Consider the following 25,651-nt stretch of genomic DNA (forward strand, 5'->3'; position numbering starts at 1 on the left):
CTTCTTAGAAGGTTCACCTTTCAGCCATTTCTGCTTTCCACGAGCCTATTGACGGTCAGACTGTGTTCTCCCATAGACTGTCCAAATCCTTTCTCAAGGGCATGTTGCACCTTCACCCTCCCATCAAACCATTTGTTCCTGGTTGGAGTTTGTCATTAGTTCTTTCACAACTCATAAAACCTCCATTTGAACCCTTGGCTACCGTGGCCCTTAATCTTCTCTCTTGGAAGATTGCTGTCAGCGTAGGGTTCATGGACATTCCAACAATGAAGAGACTCTTTTCATTTGAAAATAAGTATCATTTATTGGTTACATCAATGTTACTGCTACGAGAAGTCTTTGAAAGTGATAACATACAAAGGAAAGTTCTGGCCTTTATGGACCAGGATCAAAGCATAGGGATTTAAATCATTCTCATAATACAGTTACTTTCTACTTCTAAGGGGTGTGAGGTTCACACGCTGTTATCTTGGTTAGCTAGCCACCACTGTCCCTCCTCCTCCGCTGCTGGCCTTGTAGCGACTGAGAATGGGCCGCATAATTTCTGCACTTCAAACACCTTTTACAGCCCTTGGCACCAAGCTCCTCTTTCCCCTGCTTTTCTCTCTACATAGCTGAAGTACGGTTACAGTTCATAGGGTTAGTAAACAACATAATAGATTAGGCAATATGGTTAGTATCAAGTTGAACACAAGCTGACATACTGCCCCCCCTAAGCTCTTGCTCGGGGTTTGTCTGGGTGCAGTAGGTAAAATTGCTTAAGGAGCAGCGGGGCGTTGAGATCCGAGGCTTTCACCCATTCATCGCTGCTAGGGGGAAAGTAACGCCACCTCACTAAATATTGCAGAGCTCCCCTGTGCAGCCTGGCATCGAGAATCTCCTTCACCTCGTGGTGTTGCTGGCCCCGCACCTTGATGGGCGTCGGCTCGGGGCCCCGAGGATGCCATTTCAACCCCCCCCCCCGGTCTCGACGGATAAGACTGCAATGGAAAACAGGGTGCACCTTACTGAACAGCTTTGGCAAGTCCAGTTCCACTGTCACCTTGTTGATTACTCGTTTTATTCGGAACAGCCCTAAAAACCTGTAGGCTAACTTCCTGGAGGTTTGTGGCAGTGGTAGATTCTTGGTGGACAGGAATACTGTCTCCCCCACTTTAAAGTCCCACCCTGGGCTATGTTTTTTGTCAAACTGGGCTTTATAGTCTCTTTTTGCCTCTTCCAGGTTTTCCTGTATGATATTCCAGGAGCTTTCCAGTGCCTTCCACCACTGTTGGCATTCAGGAGAGATCGGGGGGTCGTCGCCCCCTGGAAGTGTGGGCAAAGGCTTCCCCTCGTACCCGTGGACGGCCTGGAACTTTGATAGAGGCATGGAGACTATTGTTGTAATTGTATTCCGGAAAAGGTAGCAGGTCCACCCAGTTACTCTGTTGAAAGTTTACATAGCACCTCAAGTATTGTTCTAGAAGTCCATTAACCCTCTCGCTCTGGCCGTCCGTTTGGGGGTGGTAGGCGGAGCTCAGACCTTGCTCCATGCCCATCAATTTGCAGAAATTGGCAACGAATTGTGGCCCGCGGTCGCTAATGACCTTATCGGGAATTGAGTGGATTCGGGCCACATGCACAAAAAACAGGTGGGCTAGTTCTTTTGCGGTTAGGAGCTTTTTACAGGGGATGAAGTGAGCCTGCTTGGAAAAAGTATCAACCACCACCCAAATCACAGTCCTCCCCCTTGAAGGGGGTAGTTCTTCTATAAAATCCATGGAGATTATCGACCACGGCCGCGGCGCGGTGGGTAGGGGCTGTAACAGTCCCGGTACTTTGCCCCCCCTCCGTTTTGCCATGAGGCAGGTTGGACACGTTTGCACAAAGTCCGAAATGTCCTTTTTCATCTGAGGCCACCAGAATTGCCGGTGCACCATGTTCAGGGTTTTTACGTAGCCGAAGTGGCCCGCCAGCTTACTAGTGTGGCAATGGTGTAGGACTTCCGCCCGTAGGGACTTGGGAACGTAAAGTTTTCCCTCATGATACCAGAACCCCCCTTCTCCCCTTTTCAGCCCCTCCGGCCGATCCTCCCCTTCCACTTCAGTTTCGGTGATCAGTTTGTTTCCCCCCCCACGGTTCTTTGATCTGTGCTTTGGACTTAGAACGTGTTTGCACTGCTCCCGCTACTGCTCGGGGGGAAATTAGCGAGTCTATGACCTCCTCTCGCTCGCTCTCGTGCTGGGGTTGCCGGGACAGCGCGTCGGCTAAGAAGTTTTTGGCCCCGGGGATGTGGCGGAGCGTAAAGTCAAATTTAGGAAAGAACCCAGCCCACCAGATTTGCTTCCCTGTGAGTTTCCGCCGCCCGGTCAGGGCTTCTAGGTTCTTGTGGTCCGTCCAGATTTCGAACGGGACCCGGGCTCCCTCCAGCCACGATCGCCATGTTTTTAGAGCAAACGTGACCGCATAAGCTTCCTTGTCCCACACTGACCAATTCCTCTGTTCGCCTGAGAACTTTCGAGAGATATAGGCACATGGTCTTAGGTGCCCCTCTTCGTTTCTTTGCATAAGTATGGCTCCTACGGCCGTGTCGGAAGCGTCGCATTGCACCACGAAGGGCTTAAGCTCGTTTGGGTGCACTAACACGGGTTCGCTCGTAAAGAGACGCTTCAACGTGTCAAACGCCTCTTGGCACTGGCTAGTCCATTTAAGCTTGGCGCTCGGTTTTTTCGCTTCGGGGCCCCTCCCTTTCGTCTGTAATAGGTCAGTGAGGGGGAGGGCCACTTTAGTGACCCCCTGTATGAATGTCCTATAGAAATTTGCAAACCCGATGAAAGATTGGAGCTGTCTACGTGTTCTCGGGGGTTCCCACTCGAACACCGTTTGGACCTTTGCTGGGTCCATGGCCAATCCCTTCCCCGAGACCCGGAAGCCCAGGTAGTCCAGTTCCTCCTTGTGGAACTCACATTTCGATAGTTTGGCATACAGTTTATTTTGGAGCAGCGTGCTCAGCACCTCCTGAACCAGTTTCACGTGGGAGGCCATGTCCTTAGAATAAATAATGATGTCATCCAGGTACACCACCCCCCCCCCTTGTATAGGAATTTCCGCAGGACTTCATTGATAAAGTTCATGAATACCCCGGGGGCCCCCTGGAGCCCAAATGGCATCACTAGATACTCAAACTGCCCCAACGGTGTGTTGAATGCTGTTTTCCACTCGTCCCCCTCTTTTATCCTGACTCGAAAATAAGCGTCCTGTAGGTCCAATTTGGTAAAAATGGACCCCTCCGACACCGCACTCAGCAGGTCTTTGATCGGGGGGATGGGGTAGGCGTTTGACATGGAAATCCCATTGATCCCGCGAAAATCTGTGCAAAGTTTAAGACTGCCATCCTTCTTCTTGCGGAAGAGTACCGGGGCGGCGTGCGGGGCAGTTGCTGGCCGGATAAAGCCCCGCCGGAGGTTTTTGTCAAGGAATTTTCTCAACTCTGCTTTCTCTGCCCACCCCATCGAATATAGCTTGGCTTTGGGCAATGGTTGGTCGGGCAGGAGCTCTATAGCACAGTCCGTTGCCCGGTGGGGGGGCAGCTCGTCCGCCTCACTTTCACTGAACACCCCCTTCAGGTCCCGGTACTCTTTGGGGATAGTTTTCACCTCTATAGCCACACAAAGTTTCTCGTTCTTAGGTGGAGGTCGGGGGCCCCAAATCTCCTTCCAGAGGTGGGAGACGCACCTCCGGTCCGTAAAGTCTATGGTGTGTTCACCCCACTGGATGTCTGGTTGGTGCCGTGCCAGCCAACCCACCCCTAGTACGATGTCGAAGGAGCAGGAGGGGGCGATCACGAATATTTCCATCTCCCAGTGGTCCTCCACCCCCATTAAAATCTCCTGAGACTGCTCCGTGCATGGTTCCCCCCTCATTCTAGTCCCATCCATCTGCTCGAATTCGAGCAGCCGGGGCAGTTTTTCTCTGCCTATCCCCAATAGATCCACCAGTCGCGGGGTGATTATCTCCCGCGTGCACCCCGAGTCTATTAAGGCCTGGGCGTGGATGAATCTCTTTACTTTAATGTTTAGCAATGTCAATGGAATATACATTAGTTCCCCCGATATTCTCACCCTCAATGGTGCCGCTTTCTCTGGGACCTGGCGCTGGGCACCCTCTAGTGCAGGTCGGTCTCGTTTCCCGCTGGCTCCAGCCCCCAGTCTTCTTCCCCGATTTCCTCCAACATTATAGAATCCTCGTCAAGCACCGCCGATAGTGCAGTGCTGCTACGACCCGACTCCTTCAGCTTCCCCGCCCAATGGGTCTTGGACGGTGGCCCCTTTGCGAAGTACGGTTACAGTTCATAGGGTTAGTAAACAACATAAAAGATTAGGCAATATGGTTAGTATAAAGTTGAACACAAGCTGACAATTGCCCTGTTGGTCGCTCTCACTTCTGGCAAGCGGGCCAGTGACTTATGTGCCTTCCGCTCTGACTCACCTTATACAGTTTTTCATAGCAACAAAGTAGTCCTGAGAGCGAACCCCTCTTTTCTACCCAAAGTCGTATCAAAATTTCATCTTTCAACTTCTACTTCATTACTTACGTTCTTTCCTAATCCCAAGGACTCTGGACAAAGAGCTCTACACACCCTCAATGTCAGAAGAGCCTTGTCCTTTTATCTCTCTTGTACACAACCGTTCCGTAAGGACCCTAACTTGTTTGTGACCTACTGTAATCCTCATAGAGGACGCAAAATTTCTACCCAGAGACTCTCTAAATGGGTATCCATTGCAATCCGGTTGTGCTATAAGGTTGCTAAGCAACCTTTACCTGAAGGCCTTAAGGCTCACTCGACCAAAGCGGTCTCGACCTCCTCGGCCTTCCTGGAGGGCGTCTCCTTAGAGGACATCTGTGCTGCTGCATCATGGTCCTCGCCATCCACGTTCGTCTCGCATTATGCCTTGGACATTCGTGCCAGACGGGACGCCTCCTTCGGCCAAGCGGTCCTCAGGTCCATCTTCCATTGAATTCACCCCGGTGAGTGCATTCTTATGTTGTGACTATTAAAATGTTTTTTCCTTGCCAGCACCCACCTTCCTTTTGACTTTCAGCTGGCTAGTCACCCATGTGTGGGACTGCACAGAGACCACAAAGAAGATAAACAGGTTGCTTATCTGTAACTGATGATCTTCGAGTGGTCATCTGTGCAGTCACACATGTCCACCCAGACTTCCCCTCTGCTGGCTTTTTCTGCCTTGGTTTTTACCTCTGTAGACTGTCAGTAGCGGCTGGAAGAAACTGAGTGGGAATGGTGCCTCCCGCTCGCTCCAGGCATGCGTAATCGATGCCTGCTCCCCAGAGCGAGTGGAAAGCGCGCCAAAAAACGCTCTAGGCGAGCTATTGGAGACTCCGCGGTATGGCTCCGTTGCCTACGGCAAGACCCATATGTGTGACTGCACAGATGACCACTCGAAGATCATCAGTTACACGTAAGCAACCTGTTTTTTTTACTTAAGATGTCTGCCTTCACTGACATGTTTTTTAAATTCTTTCCATGCCTCAATCCTATTTCAGGCCCATTTTTACACTCTGGCAGATGTGAAATAATGTACCAGTGTTTCCTTATTATTTTGTTGATATCATAAGTTCTGAAAACTGGAAGGCACATTTAATCTTGTCTGACTACAGTTTTTGTTTGTATTATAACAACTGCCTTCTGTCCCTGTGTTCCACTTCCCTTTTGGCTTTTTGCACTGTATTATTGGGATAGCCCTATTCCTGAGTTTCATTTCCAAAGCCTGAAATTCCTTGATGTGATCTTGTTCAGTTGTAGAATTCCTCTTAACCCTAGGGGCAACCCTGTTTTTTAGATGGTATGGACGATGTGAGGAAAAATGTAGAGTGGAGTTTCTGTCAGTGAGTTTATGAAATACTTCGACTTTTAAATGGCCAGTATCCTGTTTATATACTATGGTATCAAAAAAACTTACTTGTTCATTATGAAAATGGAAGTCAAATTTGATTGTGGAATGTAGAGTTCAGCCACCTTTTGAAATAATGATCTTGTTGGATGCTGAAAAAAGGCAAAGGATGTCATCTATATAATGTCTGAAGAAAATAATATGTTGTTTAAAGAGATTTTTGTCAGAAAAAATATATCGTTCAGAAGAATCCATGAACAGAGTGGCTAAATCTGGGACTACTGGACTTCCCATTGCAATCCCATACGTTTGTAGAAAAAAAGATGTTCCCAACCTGAAATAATTATTTTCTAAAATTAATTCTAATAATTAAATCAAAAAGTAAGTAGGTGGACTTTTTCATTGCAGGATTCCAGGATGTTTTCTGCTACTGCCCTTGCCTCCTCATGTGGGATGTTTGAATACATCCATTGTACTTAAAGTTGTTTCCTGTTGTATCTCCATACCTTCCACTAGATTAATAAAGTATGTAGTGTCCTTTATGTATATGTTTATTTTGCATACAAATGGTTGTAGGTATTGTGCTTTAGGCTCAAGACCCTGATATTATGGGTCTGCCTGGGGTTGGAGAATCCCTCTTATGGATCTTTGGTAGGGCATAAAACATTGGAATCCTAGAATACTCTCTCATTAAAAATTTACTCAGTTGGTCATTTATAATGCCCATATTAAGTGCCTCAGTTACTGTAATCCTGATGTGTCAAGTTGGGTCTTGTGTGCGAGGGGTATAGCGAGTAGTGAGTAGCGTTATTAAGTAGTTGTCAGCGAAGGTTCATTGAAGTTTCCAAAATGAGCAGACTTAGTTATTTGAAACAAAGTTGCCTTTATTGTATTCTCCAAAGTTACTTCAGCATGAAAGACATTGGAACTGATGGCTAGCAGTTCGAGTCATTGGTATTTAACATTATACATCAAAGCATTCACATCTACCCCTAATTCCCAAAACAAAGGCGGTCTTTGCATGTGATACATTTCACACGGCTCCCCCTTATCTTCTACAGTTGGTGGTTACATTTCCCGGCGGCGATGTCCTTGCCGTCTCTAGGGGGGGAGGTGAGAATCTGCCCGGGCACTTTCTACTTCAAAGACCAGCTAACAACCTTTGATATTCCTGGGAAGCTACTCTTGGGCTAGCCCCTACTTGGCCCCCCTTCCACTACTACACTAATACGAGTTAGTAAGCATATATCTTTTATTAATCAGTATGGTTAGTGGTCAATATTCAAGAAGAGTATCAATGAACAGAGTCTGACAGTAGTGTCAGACCATGGTGTAACAATCCTGAACATCTAAAACCACTATAGCTCCCCCCTTATCAGTCTTCTTAATAATAATGGTCTCATCTTGAGCTAGTGCTTATATGGCTTTTCTCTCATCTATTTAGTAGCAGAGTCTACTCAGAAGTAGAGGCCAAAAGGGTTTTCCCTTTATAGTATAGTTTCACCCTGACTTTTTTTCTATTATGGTTTTAAGACTGGGCAGGTCATCTTTTCTGGAGACCATAGTGATGCTTTGGTTTGGTGGTGGTGGTGGTGGGGGTGTTCATGCACATTGTGTCTCCTATAGAGTTTCCAAGAAACTTTCCTCTGAGAGTTCCTGGATTATGGGGAACAGAATGTCTTCCTCATAGACAGCACAGCAGGCAGCTGCAGAATGTGGTCTCTAGCCTCCTTGGCATTTCAGCTTCCCTGCTCTTCTTTTGCCACCAAACAAGTCTGAATCTTTGCAGCAAAGCTTCATGATGTGTATGCTGTGCCTGCTGAAATTTCAGAAAGAGCAGGGTAGGACTTGCCAGTGTTGAGAGGATTTCCTTATCCCTCACTTGGGACTCCTGTCTCCCAGCATTTTGTCCCCCTTGTCAGTTTGCCACTGCTGAAAAAAGATGTTTCTTTTTAAATATTCCTTGGTCATTTAGAACCTGGATCTGGAGAGAACTACACTTAGCTTTCTTGATAGATGCTCACTGGTAAATGAGCTCACTTGGTGTGACTTATTGCTTTGGGGCTGATGGGTGTGCCTACTGGATGCCATGCATTCCCTTAGTCTCTTTGGCCAGGAGTGATCTGTCCTGGGAACTGGAAGCGGCATCCATTTCCTCCCCTTCACTTAGAAATCATTTTGGTTCAACATCCCCAGAAGCTGAGGTGGATCTTTGTCCCCAGCCTGGATTTCACAAGGCCTTACTCAGATATCGGGTTTTTTTTTCAGCTGGAGATGGCAAAGTGTACGAGAGGGTGCTGGACTACAACAAGACCATCCAGGCTCTTGCGTTGCCCAGAAACATTCCAGATACCAACCCATATCGCTCCAGTCTATGTGAGTCACTTGGCAGTTAGGTGTACTTAGCCTCTCTTCATATAAATATTTTGCAGTAAATTTAGCTGTCCTTTCCAACTTAGTGTCACTGCTATGGTGCGCAACAGTGAAACTTTCCATTCTGCAGTAGATTTGTGCTTTAGTTCTGACTCTGGGCTTTGGGGGATACAGATCATTGTGGTTAAAACAATTTATTATAATGTAATATATTGTAATGGTATGTTATCATTTGTCATTAAATATTAATACACATATATCACATTTTCTCCACCACCACCCCTTTTGGTGACCCCCAGCAGTGCCTTCCCCCTTAACAAACATCTCCATATTACTATTTAATTTAGTTTGTTATAAGGTAATAAACTCTATCTATTAAAGAATCTTTCTCTAAAAAGCCCAAAGGTTATAATTATAATCCATCTTCATGGTAGTTCTTCTTAGTCGTTAGCAAGTAAATGAAAAAGTTATAATCCAATAATTCTATTTTTTTAAACTGTAATCCATATATAGTTTCTTTAAAGATTAACCATTGTCAAAGATCACCAAATGTCCTTTAATGTTCCATTGTTTTTCAATATATTTTTGAAACTTTCCCCACTTGTTTTTAAACTTCTCTAGATCTCTCTAAATAGGTTCAAAAGTTGACCTCAGATCGTTAGCATCTGCTTTGCTGCTAATCTTTGCTCCGACATCACTGTTTACCTCTTGCTTTAAATGGGTTCAAAAGTTGACCTCTCAGATTCAGATTTTAAATACACAGTCCTGTAGATTAAATCATGCCCTTTTACATAAGCCCAAAATCGCCGTTCTCTGATGTTCCTAGGGCAAGATATTAATTTTTTTAAAACTTTTTTTACTCAAGAAGGCTGCCACGGTTTTTCTTTCCTTTTAAAAAGTTTTTTCCTTTTTTCTCCAAAATAGTACCAAAATTGATTCTAAGTATATAGTCCAATAGATTTAACCTTTTTAATGACAATATCTGCCGGCTCTGCTATTTTTCAATGGCTAGTTTTCTTTTAATTAATTTTTAAAATTTTGACCTTCTTATAATGGCCGCTGATACTTCTCTATGATTCTGAGTCCTAGAGAAGGCTGGGAAACTTGTTGTTTTTCCCTTCTCCTAATGGCTCCTTCCTTTACCTACCTCCCTTTCTTGACACGAAGTCTCGTTTTCAGTGGTTATGAAGTCTCATGTTTCAATTACAACATTTCCTGTATTATAATCACCAGCTCAGCAAATCTTCTCAGAGGGGTTGTCTATTTCAGACCACAGGTATTCCAAACAATATTTGTTTTTCCTCTTTTAGTCTTAATTCTCCAAGTTTACAAGTCCCAATTTTAACCCCTCCTTTCTCTTCCTTAATATAAGATGATATTTCTGGATCCAGACCTTTGTTTTTATTTTTATTTAGTCTTTTATTAGTCCCGGAGTGATAGATATAAATCTTTTACCTTCTATTCCGATACTCTTCTGCACACTGCTCTCTTAGTTGTTAGATGTTGATCAGTCTCAAAGAAGCTTTGTATCTTGTTGGATTTAAGCCAACTTAATGACCTCAGAGATCCTCTGTAGACGATTGAATGCAGCCCTTCTCGGGGGACTCTTCAAAGCCAAAAAGGAACCCCACTAGAGTCCCTCGTCACCCAAAGTAAATCCCCTCAGAACTTGATAAGCATATCTTGGCTCTCTCCCTGCCTGGAAGAGGTAGGCAGCAGATGTTAAGATCACCTTCTCTGCCCAGAACAGAGGTTCTGATCTGCTCATCGACTGAAGAGCAGCTCAATCCTCTATGACCAAAACCTGGAAGTCCGTCATGGGCTTAGTTCTAGTGCAGGGCATCCTTGGTCTTACTAATTAGTTTTATTAATGAATATTATTACTCTTTAATATTAGACTAATAGTCACTTGCAGTCCCAACCACTAGGAAATATATGTATCTTCGTCATGGTCTCTGTGCTTCACACACATGGGAGTAGGGTGCCTGCACCGACTGTGATTGGTACATAGCAAGCCTGGGATTTTTGTGCCTAGACCCCAGTGAGCATGCGCAAAAACCTCACCACACATGGTCACCTGGCTTGTGCAGACATCCCACCAGTTCCCTTTTGACCACCACGCTGATCAGTTGATCTCCTTTGCTTTGGACGGTACAGTTCTTTCCATTTGCCTGAATCGCTTCCCTTTCGTCTTGTCCTTTGTCTCCGGTTCATTAACAGGCCCATTAACAGCCTGGCTGCACCATTCTACACTAGTTGAAGCTTCCGGGTTTGAGACAAGGGCAGCCCCATGTAGAAAGCATTACAGTAATCCAGTCTCGAGGTGACTGTGGCATGGATCACTATTGCCAAGTCGTTGTATTCAAGGTAGGGGACCAACTTCCTTATCAGCTGAAGGTGATAAAAGGCTGATTTGGTAGTGGCTGCCACCTGGGCCTCCATTGTTAGAGAGGAGTCCAGGAATACCCCTAAGCTTTTAACCTTTGACGCCAACGTAAGTGGCGCTTCCTCAAAGATTGGTAATGAGACCTCCGCTCCTGAATCGCCACGACTTAAATACAGGACCTCCGTCTTCATTGGATTCAATTTCAGTCGACTCAGCCTGAGCCGCCATGCCACAGCTTGTAATACCATGGTCAGATCTTCTGGGGAGGAGTTGGACCGGCCACCCATCAATAGATAGATAGGCTTATGGAAAAGCATTGAAGTTTCTTCAAACAGTGCATCCGCTGAGGGAGTAAAATTCTTCCACCTGATGGCCATTCTCTGTGCCTCCTTTGTCTTGGAGAAGCCCACCAAGTTGACTCATGTGCACATTGTGCCCATTTTCCCGAACGAGAAATAATAGAGCAGCTTGTCTTTCTGCAGCATTGCTCATGTTGGCACTGTCCCCAACCAGAATGGCATTGACTCCCTCGATACCAGCTGATGCCTTGACTCAGTCGTCACCATTGATGTCGACTGTGGTCTCAGTGGGTGACCCAGGCTTGCAGAGCCAATCCCATTCCAACGCCGTACATCTCCTCCCCCGTCCACCTATGCCAGTGTTGGAATCTTTGACACCTGCCAAGAAATGCAGGGAGGATAAGGGATTGAAAGGAGACAAGGCAAAGAGGCACAAGAAAGATGAGAAACATTGGAATTTTGACTACTTTGGTCACACTCTGCCTAGCTGAAACGTCCGGTGTCAGACACAAAAAATTATACTGGTGATTCCCTCGATTCAACTTCTGGCATTGCCGATTCATCAGCTAAGCCCTCCTGGTACCAGGCTCAGTGCACATGCTGCCTATTCAACTTTCCAGCTCTGAGCATAAGCTTGATCTGACACAGCAAACCACTTCCTCCCGCCCATGATCTCACTCTTGCAGGGACGATAGCTTGGCTTCAAACCACGGTGAATTAACACAGCCAAACCCTCCTGTGCCAGATGGGCTACCTCCTCCGGATTGTAGTGTTGACTACAATGTTAACCCCCCCCCCCCATTTTGGCCCCCACCTCTTCACTGCCGTCATCCTGGGATCAGTGACAATATCTCTGTGGAGCCTATCCACTTCACTTGGCCTATCCTTGGCTCCCACCATTGTCAGGCTCGACTGATTCGGACCAAAGACTGTTGGGTTTCTGGCCTGTCAAAACCAGGCCTGGGTAAAATCATGATGAACCAAATGCTGCTAGTTTATTACTCTGTAGTCACCCCCCTTCCCTTTATGGCTGGTAACTGTTGAGAACAAAGTAGTAGGCGCCTTCCCAAGGAGCCTCCTGTGGGAGAAAGATTCGCATAAGAATACAAGGCCAACCTGTTTGATAACTGTCCTGGGAATGTATCTTTGTAGTGAAGTGTGAATGTTCCCCTGCTTCCTCCTCCCCGTAGGAATCCCTTTGAAGTGTATCTTAAAAACTCTTGTATCAATGTATTGGCTTCATTCCTCTCAAGTCATCGGCTTGAACCAAAGTAACGGTTTATCAATAAATGTAGTCTTAGTATCAACTTTGACTCATCATTGAATCCGTCTGCTTGACAACCATGTGACCCACCAGATTGGGACCAAAAATCTGGCGTCCTATAGATCCAGAGTTTCCTACCACCCTGCATGTACCATATTATCAGAATTACTTCTGTTTTGCGATTGGCTCAAACCATTTCCAGTATGAAGCCCTCCCATTTGAACTCTCTACAACCCCATGGGTCTTCACCAAGACTAAGGTGGTGATAGCTGCTCACCTATCAACAAGGAGTGATCTTGTGCCCCTACATCAGGGGTGGGGAACGTCAGGCCGTTTATGGTCCTCAAAATCACTTGGGGATTGCTGGGCCAAGATGAGCCATGTGACCCATCTGGCCAATGAGGATTATGAGGCCCAGCTGGACTGTGCAGCAGCCTCCCTGGGTCCCAGCTGGCTGGCAGGGATCACGGAGCTCAGCCATGCTGTGGGACAGTCTCCCTGGGGCCTGGCTGGCCCACCAGGATCGCTGCGGGGCCTGGAAAAGTCACTGTCACCGTTCAGGTAAGTTTCTCCCTCATTTCTTTCTTTCTTTCCCCCATTTCTTTCTTTCCCTTTATTCCCAATTCTTCCCACCATTTCTTTATTTCTGTTTATTTCCCTTTCTTCCCATTTCTTTGTTTTCTTTTCTTCCCCCATTTCTTTATTTCCATTTATTTCTCTTTCCCCCCCATTTTTCCCCCTTTCTCCCTTCTTCCCTCTCTCTCTGTGGAGCCTGAGTGGTGGGCATTGTAAAGGACTGCTGCTGGGGTATGTGGGTACCTTTAAAGGTCTGCTGGAAGCAGCTGCAGTTTCTGCATGGAGGCAGGGAGGGAGGGGTGAGAGCCAGCTACCAACAGTTCAATTTGCACCTGATTTTCTGAGATGGTGTAGCCTAATATACTAATATAAGGGGATGTAGTCTAATATGCTATTAAGTTCCCGCTGGGCTTTTTCTATGAAAAAACTCTGGACCTAGGCCTAGGGTGGTGGGTCATGGGTGTGTGTGTGCCAAATTAGGCTCTCCCCACATTACTTCAAATAGAAAACCAATTATTTACATTAACTTTGCGGGCCTGGATTGTTCTCCCTCAGCAGAGCACTGTTTTTTAAGTTGATAGTTTTGTATGGCCCGCAAATGATGTTCTAAACATCCAAATGGCCCTTGGCAGAAAAAAGGTTCCCCACCCCTGCCCTACATAGACGACTGGCTGATAGTTGCAGGATCCAGACAACTTCTGCTCTGCAACATAAGGACCATGCTGCACCTTCTACAGAGCCTGGATCTGCAAAAACACAAAGAAGTCACATTTTTTTTATGATAAACAATTTTATTGGTAACATATGGTAGCAAAACTATATCTACAACTTATAAAGACTTAAAGAAAAAGAAAATTTTTTCCTACCCCATATCTTACTTTTCCCCCATCCCTCCCCCCATTACTTGACCCCCGCCAGTGTTATTTACTTTAAAGAAACAAATATTAAAGGTACACTTAACTATTAAAAAAACCCTAAAAATTATATTCTTATTTTTAAAAAAACTTAATCATTATCAAAGATTGTCCAATGTCCTTTTATTTTCCACTCTTTTTCTACGTATCTTCTGAACTTCTTCCACTCCAACTTAAAGAGTTCCAAATCATAGTCTCTTAATTTTCTTGTTAATTTGTCCATTTCACTCCATGACATAACTTTTATAATCCAGTCCCATTTCTCTGGTATTTTTTCTTGCTTCCACAGCTGCACATACAATGTCCTAGCAGCTGAGAGCAAGTACCATATTAAAGTTCTATCTTCTTTTGGAAATTTTTCCATTTGTAATCCCAGCAATCTCTGCAACTTTATTGAATTCATATCCCAAAATCTTGGAAATCTCTTGCTGAATCATTTGCCAAAACATTTTAGCTCTTTCACAAGTCCACCACATATGGTAGAAAGAACCTTCATGCTTTTTACATTTCCAACACCTGTCTGGTATCTTGTTATTCATCTTTGCTAATTTTTTTGGAGTCATATACCATCTATACATCATCTTTAAACAGTTTTCTTTAATACTTTGACATGTTGCGAGTTTCATAGAGTTCTTCCACAAAAATTCCCAAGATTCCATCTTTCTCTCTTTATTTACATTAATTGCCCATTTTATCATTTGAGATTTCACTACTTCATCTTCTGTAGACCATTGTAAGAGTAATTTGTATACTTTTGAAATTAATTTCTCATTATCTCCGAGCAGACCTCTTTCCATTTCTGTTTGCTCTTTCCTTATTCCTTCAGTTTTAATATCATTCTCCACCAAACTTTTTATTTGCTGTATTTGAAACCAATCATATTTGTTACTCAGTTCTTCAGCAGTTTTCAGTTCTATTTTTCCACTTTGTATTTTTAATAGCTGATTATATGATAGCCGTTTTTCTTCGGCTGTTTAGCCGTTATCTTTATCACTTCAGCTGGCACTATCCACAAAGGTCTCCTCTCATCACCATATTTCTTATACTTTATCCATGTATTTAGTAGATTACTTCTTATATAATGGTGAGAGAAAAGACCATCCATCTTCTTTTTTCCATAATATAAGTATGCATGCCAGCCAAATTTTTTTCCATGGCCTTCCAACACTAAAAGTTTTTTATTTAACAACGTTATCCATTCTTTCATCCATACTAAACAAACTGCTTCATGATACAATTTCAAATCTGGTAATTGGAATCCACCTCTCTCTTTTGCATCTGTCAAAATTTTCATTTTAATCCTTGGTTTCTTCCCAGCCCACACAAATTCTGAAATTTTCCTTCGCCATTTATCAAACTGTTTAGCATCTTTCACAATAGGAATAGTTTGAAACAGATACATTATCCTTGGTAGAATGTTCATTTTTATTGCAGCTGTTCTACCCAACAGTGACAAATTGAGCTTGTTCCATTTTAACATATCTTCCTCCATTCTATGCCATAACTTCTCATAATTATTCTTAAACAAGTCAATATTTTTCATTGTTATCTCCACCCCTAGGTACTTTACCTTAGAAGTAACTTCACAGCCCGTTAGTCTTTGTAATTCTTGTTGTCTATTTATCGGCATATTCCTGCACAAAATTTTAGATTTTTCTTTATTTATATAATGTCCCGCCAACTCCCCAAACTGTTGTATTTTCATTAACAACAAAGATGTAACTTGTATGGGGTTTTCATTTATAAACATTATATCATCAGCAAATGCTCTATATTTGTAATCCTTCTAGATCTTTTTCTTCTTGAATCTGCATCAGTAAAATTTCAAGAGTCATTATAAACAACATTATAAACAACAATTGTTCATAATGACTCTTGAAATTTTATTGATTACCTAGGAGTAGAGATAACAATGAAAAATATTGATTTGTTTAAGAATAATTATGAGAAGTTATGACGTAGAATAGAGGAAAATGTGCTAAAATGGAACATGCTCAATTTGTCATTGCTGGGCAGAATAGCTGCAATAAAAACGAATATTCTACCAAGGATAATGTATCTGTTTCAAACTATTCCCATTGTGAAAGATGCTAAACAGTTTGATAAATGGCGAAGGAAAATTTCAGAATTTGTGTGGGCTGGGAAGAAACCAAGGATTAAAATGAAAATCTTGACAGATGCAAAAGAGAGAGGTGGATTCCAATTACCAGATTTGAAATTGTATCATGAAGCAGTTTGTTTAGTATGGATGAAAGAATGGATAACGTTGTTAAATAAAAAACTTTTAATGTTGGAAGGCCATGGAAAAAAATTTGGCTGGCATGCATACTTATATTATGGAAAAAAGAAGATGGATGGTCTTTTCTCTCACCATTATATAAGAAGTAATCTATTAAATGCATGGATAAAGTATAAGAAATATGGTGATGAGAGGAGACCTCTGTGGATAGTGCCAGCTGAAGTGATAAAGATAACGGCTAAAACAGCCAAAGAAAAATGGCTGTCATACAATCAGCTACTAAAAATACAAAGAACTGAAAACTGCAGAAGAACTGAGTTACAAGTATGATTGGTTTCAAATGCAACAAATAAAAAGTTTGGTGGAGAATGATATCAAAACTGAAGGAATAAGGAAGGAGCAAACAGAAATGGAAAGAGTTCTGCTCGGAGATAATGAGAAATTAATTTCAAAAGTATACAAATTACTCTTTCAATGGTCTACAGAAGATGAAGTAGTGAAATCTCAAATGATAAAATGGGCAATTAATGTAAATAAAGAAATAAAGATGGAATCTTGGGAATATTTGTGGAAAAATTCTATGAAATTCGCAACATGTCATAGTATTAAAGAAAACTGTTTTAAGATGATGTATAGATGGTATATGACACCAAAAAAATTAGCAAAGATGAACAACAAGATGCCAGATAGGTGTTGGAAATGTAAAAAGCCCCAAAGTTCTTTCTACCATATGTGGTGGACTTGTGAAATGGCTAAAATGTTTTGGCAAATGATTCAGCAAGAGATTTCTAAGATTTTGGGATATGAATTCAATAAAGTGGCAGAGACTTTCCTGCTGGGATTACAAATGGAAAAATTTCCAGAAGAAGACAGAAGTTTAATATGGTACTTGCTCTCAGTTGCTAGGACATTGTATGCACAGCTGTGGGAGCAAGAAAAAATACCAGAGAAATGGGATTGGATTACAAAAGTTATGTCATGGAGTGAAATGGACAAATTAACAAGAAAATTAAGAGACTATGATTTGGAACTTTTTAAGTTGGAGTGGAAGAAATTCAGAAGATACGTAGAAAAAGAGTGGAAAATAAAAGGACATTGGACAATCTTTGATAATGATTAAGGTTTTAAAAATAAGAATATAACTTTTGGGGTTTTTTTCTTTAATAGTTAAGCGTACCTTTAATATTTGTTTCCTTTAAGTAAATTACACTGGCGGGGGTCAAGTAACGGGGGGAGGGGTGGGGGAAAAGTAATATATGGGGTAGAAAGTTTTTTCTTTTACTTTACGTTTTTATAAGTTATAGATATAGTTTTGCTATCATATGTTACTAATAAAAATTGTTTATTCAAAAAAAAAAAATAGTGAAAGCGGGCAGTCTAGTACCTTTGCTGATTTTCATTTTGTCTGTAAGATCTGCATTAACACACAACCTTGCCCTTTGTTCAGAATATATTGCTTTTATCATTCTTATAAAGCTTTCTCCAAGCTCCATCTTATCCATTACTGCAAACATAAAGTCCCAGTTTAAATTGCAAATGCTTTCTCTGCATCCGCAAAGAATAATGCTACTTCTTTTTCTGGATGTCTTTCATAATATTCTACAATATTTACAACAGTCCTAATATTGTCTCTTATTTGTCTTTTGGGAAGAAAACCAGCTTGATCTTCCTTTATAAAATTTATCAAATATTGTTTAAGTCGTTCTGCCAGAATTCTTGTAAAGATTTTGTAGTCGTTATTCAAAAGCGAGATTGGTCTGTAGTTTTTCACATTTGTAACATCTCTGTCTTCTTTAGGTATCAAGGAAATAACAGCTTCTTTCCATGTATTTGGTACATTCCCTTTTGTTCTTATTATATTCATCAACTTCTGCAATTTTGGTATTAATTCGCCCTTAAAAGTTTTGAAATATTAAGCTGTCTACCCATCTGGCCCGGGAGCTTTCTCATTTTTCATTGCGTTGATTGCTGCTTCAATTTTTTTTTTCAATTGGGTCATTCAGAACTTTTCTCATATTTTCAGTTAGGGGCTCAGTTTTTAATTTTTGTAGATATTCATCTACCTTCTCTTTACTTCAGCACCTTTAAACAGCTTGGCATAGTACTTTAAAAATTCTCTTTTTATTCCCTCTTGAGTAACTACTTCTCTTCCGTCTATCACAATTCTACTAATTATTTTATTTTCTCTCTTTTTCTTCAATTGCCACGCCAAATACTCTCCCGTCTTATTTGCCCCTTCAAACGATTTCTGCTGAAGTCTTTTCAAATTCCATTCCACTTCTTTGTTTAACAGATGTCTCAATTGAGTTTGTAATATTGAAATTTCCCTTAGAATTTTCTTTTTCCCTGGTCTTTTTCTCAGCTCCCCTTCTTTTTTCTTTATTTCATTTTGAATGTCCAATAATTGTTTTTCTTTTTTCCTTTTGTCTTTGTTGTTCAAAGTAATTAACAGCCCTCTCATTATTGCTTTATAAGCATCCCAGACCATCTGAAAGTCTATATCTTCTTTATCATTCATTTGGAAAAAAGCCTTAGTTTCTTTTTCTAGAAATGTCACTGTTTCTTTATTCTGTAGCAAATCTTCATTCAGTCTCCATCTCCTCGATTTTTTAGACAATTTTGTAATCCACATTATTGGGTTATGATCAGCCCCAATTTTAGGTAAAATCTCTGTCTTCCTTGTTATAAGACTTAAGTCTTTAGTTCCCCACAACATGTCAATTCTGGAAAAAGTCTTATGTCTTACAGAAAAAAAAGTATAGTCCCGCACTTCAGGGTTAAACTTCCTCCATATATCTTCTAAATTTTCTTGTTTAACCAATTCAAAGAAAGACTTTGGGAATTTCCCTTCTTTCCCATCATTTTTTTTCCCCTCCAGATCTGTCCAGCAAGTTCTCAACTGTTCCATTAAAATCTTCCAGTAAGAGTATTTGATCGTAAGTCAACTCATCCAGCTGTTGTGTGATATCTTTAAAAAAGGCATCCTTTGCACCATTAGGCGCATATAGTCCCAATAACAATGTCTTTTTCCCACTTAATGTTATCTCAACTGCTACAAATCTTCCATCTTTATCTTTAAATACTAACTTTGGCTCCAATTCTTGTTTAATATATAAAACTACTCCCCTTTTCTTCTGTTCAGCTAATGAAAAAAACTCTGTCCCCAATTGCTTGTTCCATAAAAATTTATAATCCTTTTGTTTAATGTGTACCTCTTGCAGACAAATTATATTACAATTTTGTTTCTTGATCCAATGAAATGTTGCCCTTTTTTGTGGTGAATTTAGTCCGTTAACATTCCAAGACAGTAATTTGTAATCCATCGTGGTGCAAATTCCTTATTTTCTTCAAAAAATCTACTCAACTCCTGAGCATTTGTAATTGTGACTCTCTTCCCCTGGAGTTCAAAACTCAAACCTTCAGGTATTATCCATCTGAACCTTGTGCCATTGTCTTTCAGTTTTTCTGACAACTTTTTGTATGTTCTCCTGTCATTTATCACTTGTCTTGGCAGCTCCTTCATGATTCTCACTTTACTGCCTCCCACTATCAGTGACTTTTCAAAGTTTTTGTTCATGATCCTTCCCACCATTTCCTTTGTCATATATCTTATGACAACATCTCTTGGTAGGTTGTTTTTTTTGGCAAAAAGTGAATTCACTCTGTACATGTAATCATACATATTTTTGGTCCCATCAGGGTCTTCTTCTAAAAATTCTGCAATTATTTTTATTATATATCCTTTCAAATCACCATTCTCTGCTTCAGGTACTCCTCCCAGACGTATCTGAGTTTCCATTAATTTGCAGTCGTGGATTGTCACTTTTTCTTGAATTTTCAACAAGGTGGTGTCATGTACCTTTACTTTCTCTTCCACCTCCTGCACTTTCTTAGCTGTTTCCCCAGTTTCTTTTTTGAGATCTTCCATTTCTTTTTTAATCTCTGTAATAATTTCTTCCTTTGATTCATCTATCATTTTCCTAACTCCTTTCATTATTCTGGCTTCCATGGCATCAAATTGGTCCTGCATTTTCTCTAGTGAAAGAGCCCTTTGTCGGGTCTGCCTGGGTTCAGACATTTAGGCAAAGAAGAAAAAAAAGGGAGAGAAGAAACAAAAAAAAAATAGAAATACCAAAAATTTTGGTTTCACAAATTGCAAGTTTAACTACCAGGTCCAAAAGATCTAAATTTACTCTTTTTGTTAAACTTTATTCCATCTTTCTCTGAGCTTCCTAGGCCAAGATATAATTTTTTAAAAAAATTTTACACCTTTAAAAAATGATGAAATTTTTGACCTCACCAATTTTCAATCTGACAGTCAGGTTTGATAGAGCAGGACTTGCCCTTTCCAGCAAGCCCAATTTCGCTGATTTCTGAGCCCCCAAAGTCAAGATATTTATTTTAAAAGTCTCTAAAATTTCCAAAATGGCAGCCGCGATTTTTACTCCTTCATCAAAAAAAATTTCCTTTTAAAGTCACCCTAGGAGCCCACAAATAATGTGACCAATAGTTCTTATCTTCTTACCCTTTTTCCAGTTGATTCTGACAATTTTTAATGTCCCAGATTCTTTTAAAAACAATGTTTTAAATTTAGCCTCCCAGCAATGGCTGCCAATGTTTCTCTATGATGTATTTTGCTAGAGTAGGTTTTTTCCTTCCTGCTTCAACTCTCATGAAGATCTCACGATACTTTACGTACTTCCTGTCTTGCTCAGAAGTGCTGTAGGTCTGTTCCAGTGTGACGCAGTTGCTTTTACTTCCAAACCACAGATAGACTAAACAAGAAATTCCTTTCCACTTTTTAGCAGTTTTTAGCACTGTCCTTTATATTTAAACAATCCAAACTTCACCCCTTCCTTCTTCTTCTTGCAAGCTTTCTATACTTCGTTTTCCCACCTTTTAATTTTGTCCCTTTAAGCTATAAATAGCTCCGAAATGAAAAGAAAACTTCTGTACCTTTTCTTCCAATTATCCAAGTTTCCACTGGTCTTTCAAAGCTTTAATTGTTTAGAAACGTCCAAGAAGGTTAGGATCCCAATGAGCTTATGTCAAATAAATGACTCTGAGAACTTTTGCAGATGATAACTATGCAGCTTCGAGACCCCTCAAAGACCCTCTCCAGGGCTCCCTTTCAGCCAAGGTAAATCTCTTTTCAGAGTTTCTGTGCAAGTCTCTCACTGAGAAAACTAGGCAGTAGGCATTAATTTGCCTTCTACTACCCCGAACAAAAGTTCCGGCCTGCTCCCGTTATGAGAGACAGCTCAGCTCGGCATTTTCCTTCCCTGGAAGTCCCAAAGGAGTCACATTTGATGCCTACCACCAAAGTGCAGTTCATAGGGGCTATATTGGATATTCAACTGCATGCAGCATTCCTCCCACAGCATAAGGCAAATGACATCATAAGTTTAGTTCACCTCCTTCAATCTCAGGGCAAGGACTCAGCCCTTCAAATCCAGCACCTCCTGGGATTGATGGCAGCTACCACCAATGTGCTAGTCTGTGCAAAGTTGCACAGCACACTGCAGCTGTGGTTTCTGAGACACTTTTGCCTCTCCACAGACTCACCTCTCCCTCAGCTCCATCTCTCTTGGGAGCTTGGGAGGTCACCGAGTCCCTTGATCGGTGGAAACTGGAAGCCAGTCTTCTCCAAGGTGCTCCATTCCACCCACCCAGTCTGTCAGTCACCATCACGACATAAATCTTCCTCTGGGACTGGGGTGCTCATATGAATGGTCTATGTGTGGGAGGACCATGGCCACCATCTTGTGCAAAACGTCATATCAACTTTCTGGAACTTCTGGCAATATTCTTTCAATATGCTCTATGATCCTTCCAGCTTCTCATCTTGTCCTGGACAATTTGCATCCTCACCGCCAACACCACAGTCCTCAGTTATGTCAACCAGCAGTGGGGGACTATCTCCAGAAAGCTATGTGCCCTGGTCCCAGACTGAAGGGTGTTTATAGTGCAAATCACCTCTCAGGAGAATCACCTCTCAACAGCTTCACCTCACAAGTGGGAACTATATTTGTGTTATCTGTACCCAGTCTTCCAGAAGCAGGACCAAACCCTGATAGATGTCGTTGTCACTCAACTGAACCGGAAGTGTCAAATGTTTTGCTTCAGAAGGGGTGCAGACCCTGCATCCCTGGGAGACTGCCTGTTGTTCCATTTGACAGGGTGCTTCCTCTATCACTTTCCTTTGTTGCCTCTTATCACCAAGGTTCTGAGCAAACTGCTGAGGAAGTGCCGCCATTGCATTCTGGTGACCCCATGGTGGCCTTGACAGAACTGGTTTCTGTTACTTCTACAGCTGGCTTGCAGGTCTTTTCACCATTTCCCTCCAAGCCCAGACCTCTTGCTAGGTTAGGGAGGTCAGCTTCTATATCATGATATGCTATATCCAGGGCCGGCTCGCCCACTAGGCAAACTAGGTGCTTGCCTAGGGCGCAGGAGGTTGGGGGTGCCAAATTGGGCTCCCCCTCTCCTGGTACCCCAGGCAAGTGCCTAGTTTGCCTGTCTCCCCTGGTTGCTGCCTGCCCCCTCCTTTCCCTTCCCTTCCTGTCCCTTTGCCTCCTCCCTCCCGAGGTGTGATTAGAGCATGCCGTGACTGGCAGGGTCCAGGTGGCATGCATCTTATCTTTCGAAGAACGCACTGGAAGAGGTTCTGGAAAAGAGGGAGGGAGAAATCTCCAGAGTGTTCTTCAAAAGATTAAATACATGCTGCGTCATGGCCAGTACGGCCCAGGCACGGTCCATTCTGATCAGGCGGGGGGCGGGGGCAACGGGAAGGGAGGGAGCGGGCAGGTGCTGTGCCAAGGTGTACTCGGGGGGGGGGGGGTGACGGAGTGGTGCATTGCAACGCTGTGGGGGGTGCCCTTGGGCTGGTGCTGGCTACATCTCAAGTTAACAGCATGGCAGATCAACTTTCAACATTTTCCACCATGTGTTATTGAATAGTCATAAACTTTCTTAGGGTTACAAATGGTCTAAGTTTGTTGCTTATGCTACCTCTCTGTCTGTTATTCACCCTCTGAGACAACATCTTGCCCCCTCATGGGACATCTCTTTAGTACTGGACAAACTGATGGGGCGTCCCTGCCCTCATCCTCTCCTCTCATGGAAGACTGCATTCTTGGTGTCCATTACCTCTGCTCGAAAGGTGGGAGAATTAATGGCCCAAGGAATGGTTTGTCTCACCCTTTCTCCAGTCTCATGAAGAATGGGGTCTTGCTAGCTCTGGACATAACCTTTCTCCTGAAAGTTGTTTCGGAGTTTCACCTGTGCTCAGAGATGGCTTTAACTGATTTTTTTTCCTGTCCCCTAAAACTAATGAAGAGAGGTATCTACACTTATTGGATGTAAAGAGGACCCTTCTTTTTTTCCTAAAATGGACCAAGGCTTATTGGAAGGACCCTAACTTGTGTCTTATGCGCCCCCCCCCCCCCCAAATGGGCACTAAGATTTCAGCTCAGAGAGTTTCTAAATGGCTAACTGAAACTATCAAGTCCCTGACAGTTATGGTTTGAGAGGGCACTGCTGTTTGTATTGCTGGTATTATCCTTGCTCATTAATGATCTATTATTATGAATTTACATCTATACAGTGTACTAACGCCATACTGTGGCTGTATCCATGAATACTAATCCCCATTGATTTCTTTAGATATTTAGCATTTTGTGTGTAGTGGGATGTTCCAGACCCACAGATGAAAGAGGAGCATGAGGAAACAGCTCTAATCTAGTCTGCACAGGTAACACAGATAGAAACCAACTGAAAAGGGAATTTTTTTTCCTGTTCCCTAAAACTAATGAAGAGAGGTATCTACACTTATTGGAATGTAACCTTGATGGGAGGTTACATTGAGGCCTGAGGAAGGACTGTATATTCAAAAAACTGTTGGTAGGTGCAGGAAATGGAGAGCCATTATTTTGGAACCTATAATTGCTAGAGGTCCGCCAATTCATCTCAGTCTGGCAAGATCTGGTCTTGCGAATTCATGCTATTAACTATTGCTTTGAGCCTCATTAAAGCTTCTTTTAAACCAACCTAAAGAGCCTCATGATTGAACTCAGTCACTCTACTCACGCTGTGGCCACTTTGATGGTGTTTCTTAAAGGTGCTTTGTTGACTAATATTTGTAATGCAGCCACATGGGCCTCTCCACACACCTTGATGAAGCACTGTGCTATGGACATACATCTACACCAGAGAGTGAAGTTGGGCTGTCTAGTGCTGCAAACCATCTGGGCACCCACCTCCTGGTAGGCTTTGCCTCCACACCCGCCTCCTGGTAGGCTTTGCTTAGCATGGGTGTGAAACACAACAAAGAGACCACGACAAAGATAAACAGGCTGCTTACCTGTAACTTGGTGATCTTCAAGTGGTCATCTGTGCATTCACGCCTCCCACCCTCCTTCCCCACTGCTGTTGGTCCTCTTCCTTAGCTGGATCATAGAGTGGTCAGAAGAAATTGGTGGGATGTCCGCATTAGTTGGGTAAGCATGTATGATGGAGCATGGTCACTTCTCTCTAGGCACAGAAATCCCAGGCTTGCTATGTACTGATCAGAGTCGGCGCAGGCACCCTACTTCCCATGGGTGTGAATGGACAGATGACCACTCAAAGGTCACCAGTTGCGGGAAGCAACCTGGGTTTTTATGTATGTATTTTGAAACATGTTTCATGTATTTCATTTAAAAATAAGTTTTACCAACCGAAACGTACTATAGAAAACTTATAAATGTATTGTAGAAATGTATTTGGAAGGTATGTTAAAACTTAAAAAAATACCCACCTTAAGAGGCTATCTAATGATAGGAATGAAGTATGTTGGGAAAAAATGAATGGTAAGATACAAAAAATGTAATTAAAACCAAAAATGAATAGAGTTACTATGTTGTAATTATGTAGTTACAGTTATATACACTACTAAAGTTGTTAGCTAAATTAGGAAATCAGGCAACTTACCATTTGGAACAAAGAGGCAGACTGGGCACTGAAGAAGGAAGCCTTGCCCACAGCAGGTTCAATTGAATTCTGCTTCTTCATCATTTGGGTTGCTGCCTGTCTGTTTTCTAGTCTCCAGCTAAGGACAGCTTGTCCCTAGGACCCTTCCCCTCATTGTTCCGCCCTCTCACTCCCTTGCTTGGCTTTACAGCAGATGTCACAACACGCTTTGATGATGTCTTCTGGTTTGGAGACTTCAATTTCCGCCTGAACGAGGATCGGGAGGTGGTGGAGCAGATCCTCAGCCATGGTTTGGAAACAGACATGTCAAAGTTGCTGCAGCGTGACCAGCTACTGAAGGAAATGGATAATGGTAAGGACAGTCCCATTTTTTTCTTCCCTGAAGCACTTGCAAGAACTTGCAAGTTCTGCACCTAAGAGCTAACACCTGGATGTGAAGGCAATCTGGCTGCAACATCTGTCACCCCATTGATTGCTGGGGTTGATTAGGCTGATCTGGTTGGCTAGGTGGGTGTCCCCTACCTCTCTCACCTCTCCATGTTCATCCCTCCTGAAGTTGCATGCTTGGTGGAAGAGGACAACCATTCCAGATAGAAGTGTACCATTCTTTGGTCAAGGGTATATGATAGCTGAGCTCTCCTGCTAGAACTTCCAACTCAAGTGCAAAGGCCAACACGTGACTCATTTTCATAATGCTAGCTAGAACAGTGATGTGCTCTTGTTGAATTTTGAGGTGTCA

The 25,651-nt window shown here is 42.5% G+C and overlaps 1 protein-coding gene across 3 annotated transcripts in view; it reads left to right on the forward strand.

Moving 5' to 3' along the window:
* Positions 1-25,651, forward strand: part of INPP5E (inositol polyphosphate-5-phosphatase E) — a 128,423-nt gene that overhangs the window by 63,293 nt on the left and 39,479 nt on the right. For all 3 annotated transcript variants that reach the window (XM_060251196.1, XM_060251195.1, XM_060251193.1), the window contains exons 6-7: positions 8,160-8,267; positions 25,103-25,264. In XM_060251196.1, coding sequence (XP_060107179.1) covers positions 8,160-8,267; positions 25,103-25,264 — 270 coding nt within the window. The remainder of the gene's footprint in view (positions 1-8,159; positions 8,268-25,102; positions 25,265-25,651) is intronic.

Source organism: Heteronotia binoei, chromosome 12 (assembly GCF_032191835.1).
Source record: "Heteronotia binoei isolate CCM8104 ecotype False Entrance Well chromosome 12, APGP_CSIRO_Hbin_v1, whole genome shotgun sequence".
Classification (NCBI taxonomy): Eukaryota; Metazoa; Chordata; class Lepidosauria; order Squamata; family Gekkonidae; genus Heteronotia; species Heteronotia binoei.